At 34.7% G+C, this 6,791-nt stretch overlaps 1 protein-coding gene across 5 annotated transcripts in view; it reads left to right on the top strand.

Annotated features, from left to right (window-relative positions):
• FRY (FRY microtubule binding protein) overlaps nt 1-6,791 on the top strand; it is a 342,122-nt gene that overhangs the window by 233,222 nt on the left and 102,109 nt on the right. For all 5 annotated transcript variants that reach the window (XM_055089601.1, XM_055089602.1, XM_055089603.1 and 2 more), the window contains 3 exons: nt 738-898; nt 2,465-2,575; nt 6,294-6,448. In XM_055089601.1, coding sequence (XP_054945576.1) covers nt 738-898; nt 2,465-2,575; nt 6,294-6,448 — 427 coding nt within the window. The remainder of the gene's footprint in view (nt 1-737; nt 899-2,464; nt 2,576-6,293; nt 6,449-6,791) is intronic.

The raw sequence follows: 6,791 nt of genomic DNA on the forward strand, positions 1-6,791 counted from the left end.
GAACATATAATCTCAGCAATATTCCTGCTCTTGACTCTGTCCAGTCAACACATTATAAAGAGTTCTGTATAGCTTAGGAAGTTATATTACTGGGATTTTTTTCATAGAACAAATGGGTCTGAAACATTTTCATATAATAGAAGCATAGAGAATAAAAATAGCTGGTCAGTTTGGTATAAAAATTAATTGCTGGAATTAAAATTTTTTGACATGATTACAGAAAGCTGCAGCTCATCTGTTTCTACGTTTTCATTATGATTTAACATTATGATGTTGTAAAACGTTCTCACCAATCCTCCTCATTTTTGATGACCCTAAATTAAGATTTAGCTTCTTCAGTTAAAGAATGTTTGTTTGAAATAGACAGTCTATCCGTTGTATTTCACAGTTCTTCCTAAAGACACAGCAGCAGTCAAGAGAACGTTTTACATGTAATCAGCAGCCGAGTGGAAGGTGTTGCAGTTTTTCTAGATAATGCTTAGAAAACAGTGTCTGTGAGTCCATTTTCTATCTCTGCTTTCTGCTCTGAGACAAGGTGCTGTTGACTGAAACATGAGGAGAGGAAAGAAAATTAAGCTTGACTTTTTCAATACATATTTCATTACGTAAAGAAAACTTGAGTTAGAAAACGAAATTACTCCTTTCCCCAAAACTTAAGAATCATGCATAATAGCAACGTAAACTGTATTCACTGTATTTTTCAGTCTAGTAGACTCTTAGCTCTGTTTTCTCTCTAGTTCACCACCGAAGATTTCTCTTCCCCCAGCAAAGCCTGAGACACCATCTTTTCATCTTATTTAGCCAGTGGGCAGGACCCTTCAGCATTATGTTCACTCCTCTGGATCGTTATAGTGATAGAAATCATCAGATTACAAGATACCAGTATTGTGCATTAAAGGTAGGTCACCTTTGCCTCATGAATGACTTTTGTCACATTGATGGTCTCTTTCCTTAAACAACCATGCCTTAAATAAGATTAAAATAAATAATACAATATGACATGATAAAATATAAGCACACATGCAAAAAAAACCCAAACATATGCACGTATATAAATACATAAGCTTACTCTATAAATTCTAAAATATCCATACATAAACAAAATAGATATCTGTGTATAAACATGTAAATATTCCAGTTGTGTTCACAATTTCAAAATGCAAAAACTTTTCCAAGATCCCACTTTTATCTAAGGTTTCTACTATATGAAAACCATGGTTTTTGCTTATTTACCCTTTAAGTAACGGCCTTGCCAATTAACTTCCAACTTAAAATATATATATTCCCTTTTCAGTCTCCTCCTATCCTAGAAGACTCCCAGAAGTAAGTTTCTACACTACTAGGACTGTTCAAAATTTTCAGAACCGTTATTCCTTACAGCTTAATTTCCTTTAGAAAACTACCTGTATATTGTCTCAGTCATATATACCAGGAGTTGCTAACTGTCAAGTTGACTTTTGACTTTATGGAGCTAATATAGGCCGTGGTCCTGATAATCATTTGGACCTACGGATTGCAAAGTGAATCAAGATCTTCCCTTCTCTTCCCTTCTCTTGCTTTCTCCCCACCTCAGAGGAACTAAAGTTCATATTCTTCATTTTCTTTATCTTTGATTAAGAATCACAATTATTTATTTCTACATTTTTCATAGTTTTCCAATTTAGTGCATCAGTCAAATATTTGTCAAGTTTGTCAGTTCAGTATATTAGTTAAATATTTGTCCTCAAAACAAAATTTGAAAAGCTGTATTTATCATAAGCAGAATTCATTCACTTGAAGTCACCGATGATACGTTTATTTTAAGTCCTGTGAAATGGTCATTTTGTTTTGACTCTCTCAGCCTTTCATTATAAAGATTTATTATAAAATTACATGTCTACAAAGTTCAATTTATGGGTTTTAACTCTTATAAAAAGAGACAAAATTGGGAATCTGGTATTTTTTATTGAATCTACTAAGGAATACTTTAAAATCTTGTGGAAATAACTGCTTTAAAAGACCCTCATCAGGACTTCCCTGGTGGCGCAGTGGTTGAGAGTCCTCCTGCCAATTCAGGGGACAAGGGCTCAAGCCCTGGTCCGGGAAGATCCCACATGCCGCGGAGCAGCTGGGCCCCTGTGCCACGGCTGCTGAGCCTGTGCTCTAGAGCCTGCAAGCCACAACTACCGAGCCCGCGTGCCACAACTGCTGAGGCCCACGTGCCTGGAGCTCATGCTCCACAGCAGGAGAGGCCACTGCAGTGTGAGGCCAGTGCACCACAGTGAAGGGTGGCCCCCGCTTGCCACGGCTAGAGAGGCCCCCCGGCGCGCAGCAGCAAGGACCCAACGCAGCCAAAAATAAAAATTAATTAATTAATTAATTTAAAGAGAAAAGACCCTCATCATTTATAAATCTAGTAGTATGTGTTTTAAAGTCAGTTGTGTACCATTCAGTCATCCCAGGTTGTGTTCTGTTTTGTCATCAGGCAATGTCAGCAGTGTTGTGCTGTGGCCCAGTGTTTGACAATGTGGGCCTTTCCCCAGATGGCTACCTGTATAAGTGGCTTGACAACATTCTGGCTTGTCAAGATTTACGAGTAAGTACTAGCCAAAAGTACATTGTTTTTAAATGTCTTGGTTATCCTGCCTCAATTGGGTTACTGACCTGTCTAAGCATTGTTCACAGCACAGTCTCTTCACACATCACCCACAGAACTGTAGGCTCATGTGTTGTTCACATTACACTATGATGCATCAGGATAAAGAACACAGTAATATTTACCAAAATTGACTATAAACTAGGCCATAAGGCAAGTCTCCACAAAGTTCAGATGATTGAAAGATACAGACTCTGTTCTCTGATCACAGTGGCATTAAGCTAGTAATCAATAATGGAAAAGATAATTAAGAAATGCTCTTCCAGATAACCAATGAGTCAAAGAATAAATAAAAACAGAAAGTGAAAAATATTTTTAACTGAAGAATAATGAAACCACTACATACTAAAGTTGTGGGTTATAAGTAAAACCTTGCTTAGAATGTGGCCTTAAGTGCATATATTGGAAAGAAAAGCAGTTGATGACCTATGCATCCATTTCAAGAAGTTAGAAAAAGAATAGCATATCAAAATCAAAAAAAGTACATTGAAGAAATAATAGAGATAAGAGAAGAAACTAATTAAAGAGAAAAAATTACTGGAAATGATCATTTAAACCAAAAGTTGAATTTGTTAAAAGACTAATAAAATTAGTATATCCATGGCAAGTCTGATTAAGAGAGATAAGGTGTATGTCACCAACCTCAGAAATGTAAGGGACATCACTACAGATGCTACAGATATTAAAAATAAGAGAACATATGAACATCTTTGTGCCAAGAAACTTCAAAATTAAGATAAAATAGCCAAATTCCTAGAAAAACACAGCACAAGAAGAAAAGAAAATCAGAATAGTCATATAAGTAACAAAGAAATTTAATCTATAATTGAAGGGCTTCCCACAAAGAAAACTTTAGGACCAGATGGCTTTATGGATTAATTCAACATTTAAGGAACAGATTGCATTGATTTAATGCAAATCCTCAAAGAGAAAATAGATCAAGAGGAAACATATCTCAACATGTTTTATGAGACCCACATAACCTTCATACTAAAACCTGACAAGAATTTAACAAGAAAGACAGTTAAAAGGCAAATTCATTCATGAACATAGATACAGAAACTTTAAACAAAATATTAGAAAATTGAATTCAGTGATATATTAAAAAGATGATTCATCATGATCAAGTTGGGATTATTCAAGAATTACAAGATTGGTGTAATATTCTGATGTCCTTCAATTCATTTGTATATTAATTATATTAAAGTCTCAAGAAGGAAATATCATCTGATCATTTCAATAGATGCAGAAAAAGCATTTAATAAAATTCTGCATTCATTCATGAGAGAAACTAATGAAACTAAGAATAAAAAAGAACTTCCTTAGTTTGATAAAGGGTGTCTTTAAAAAAAAAACAGCCCAGTATTAAACATCACACTAAATTGTGAATATTGAAAGTGTTCTCTGAGATTAGAATGACCAAGGAAGCCCATTTTCATTACTTCTATCAACATTATACTAAAGATCCTAGCCAATGTTTTAGAAAAGAAAAAATAAGATATCACGAGTGAAAAAGAAGAAATAGTTTATACAGAAACAGACTCACAGACTTAGAGAACGAATTTATGGTTATGCGGGGGCAGGGATAGATTGGGAGTTTGGGATTGACATGTACATACTGCTATATTTAAAATAGATAACCAACAAGGACCTACAGTATAGCACAGGGAACTCTGCTCAATGCTCTGTAATAACCTACATGGGAAAAGAATTTGAAAAAGAATAGATACATGAATGTGTATAACTGAATCACCCTGCTGTACACCTGAAACTAACACAACGTTGTTAATCAGCTATACTCCAATATAAAATAAAAATTGAAAAAGAAAAATGAAATAGTTTGTAGATCTAAATGTGAAAGCTGAAAAACTGAAGTTTCTAGAAAATAAAACAGGAGGCTATTTTAATCCCTGGGGTTAGGGAAAGATTTATCAAACAGGATGCAAAAATTACTAACCATAAGGGGAGACTAATTAATAACTTCTGTTCACCAAAAGGCACAATTAAGAGTGTAAACAGGCTAGCTGTAGAGTAAAAAAAGATATTGGCAACATAAAGCCAACGGAGTTCTTATCTAGAATATATAAAGGACCTCTACAAATAAACAAGGTAACGACACTCATAGAAAAATGAGCAAGAGACTTAAACAAGCAATTTACAAAAGAGGTTATCCAGCATGTGCAATGTAAGACATGTATAGAAATATTCAAAGCAGTATTATGAAGTCAAAAGCTGGAAACAACCCAGATGTTCATCAGTAGTAGAATGAAAAAATTGTGGAGCAATCATAAATTAGAATACTATACAACAATGCAAATGAATAAATGTTGATGACTTTTAAACATAAGTTGAGTGAAAGAAAGACACAAAATTATATACTGTATAATTCTATTTACACAGAGTGCAAAACAGCTCAAACTAACCAATGGTGGTAGAAATCCAGATAGTGGTTACTTTAGAGGAAGAGAGAGAGGCTGGTGATGAAGAGAATACACAAAGCAGGCTTCAGTGGTGCTGGTGATCTGGTTTCTTCTGGTATTCACACTAGTGTGTTTAGTTAACATAACTCACCATTTACTTGTGAATTATATACTATCTACATTTTATAAAGTTTGTAAAGCACGATAAAAACTTGCTGGTTTTCTTTCAAGTTGAACTAAGTTTTTAATGAGATGTTATTTTTAAGTCCTTTGCAATAGTATCACCAGCTTTTATCTGCTTCTAAGTACTTAAGCCCATGGGGAACTAGGCTGATGATATTTGACCATCCAATTAGAATATAGCTCCCCAACTATACTCCAATAAAAATTAATTTTAAAAAATGGTAATTTTGGTACACAATAAAGTTTTTTAGTTTAAAAAAAAGCAAAAAAAAAAGAAAGGAAAAGAATATAGCTCCCATCTGGGCCCATACCCTATAATATAAGAACAAACAAGGCATAATGTTTCCTTCTCCACCTTGTTGCTACCGGCAGGAGAATGGACAACTTCAGGAAGAGGCAGGAAAATGTTACTTTCTGAGGGGAATATAGCTTCCAGACACCAGGCTTGTCCTGGACAAATGTGACCATCCAGTATTTAACAGTAGCTTAAAGAATCATCAGTTAATGATCCTATTAATTCTATCTAGTATGATGATCTTTTCGTATGAAAGTCTCCGATTAAAAAGAGCTTATTGATATTGTATTTCTTTTTAAAAGATTGCCAGCTAAGCTGTACACCGTATATTTAGTAATCAAGCCTCGTAAACATATTCCCTGTGATCTTTTTCCTTAAAAGACTTCGCATTCATGAAGGCTATCCTTTTATATATTTAAAATTTTTAAACCAAATACATGTATTTTTCAAAAATATTTTAAATACAAAAAAGAAACATTGCCAATGAAGTCCTTATCACCTTTTCAGAGTTAAAAATTGAGAATGAGTGGAGCCTATATGACAGATTACACTGAGTCAAATTTAGTTTATACATTTCAGTTTTCAGTTGCAACACTGCATCCTCTTAAAGAGGAATTCCTGGAATAAAAACTAATCAAGATAAATGTTTAGTGTTCACTTTCCTTTTACACAATTCGTATTCGCTAAGCTTGATTTTGTGTCTTTCCCTTGAATAATCTTTTCGTTAAGCGTGAATGATTGCTTTCCTCCATGTGTTCAGGTTCATCAACTTGGCTGCGAAGTTGTTGTCTTGCTGTTGGAACTAAATCCTGACCAAATAAATCTTTTCAACTGGGCAATTGACCGCTGCTACACTGGTTCCTACCAACTCGCATCCGGCTGCTTCAAAGCCATAGCAACTGTGTGTGGAAGCAGGTATGAATTCTTTAAGTGGAAGGTACTGGGCACTGGCGAGTGCAATTAAGGTTACTCTTCATCGTATGAATAATTGAGAGCTGACTGTTTTTGCAAATATTTGAACAGAGTAAATTCTGAGGAAATACAAAATGGCCTATCTTTCCCCAGCAGATAGCCTATTCCCTCTAAGTTTACAGCTACGTTGATTTTTCATTCTACTAGGAGAATGGTTTGTAGTTATAGCCTGGAAATTTTTTTTTTTAATGTAATTTTGTAACTTTTTATTTATTTATTTATTTATTTGTGGTACGCGGGCCTCTCACTGTTGTGGCCTCTCCCGTTGCGGAGCACAGGCTCCGGA

The sequence above is a fragment of the Physeter macrocephalus genome, chromosome 13, assembly GCF_002837175.3.
Source record: "Physeter macrocephalus isolate SW-GA chromosome 13, ASM283717v5, whole genome shotgun sequence".
Lineage (NCBI taxonomy): Eukaryota > Metazoa > Chordata > Mammalia > Artiodactyla > Physeteridae > Physeter > Physeter macrocephalus.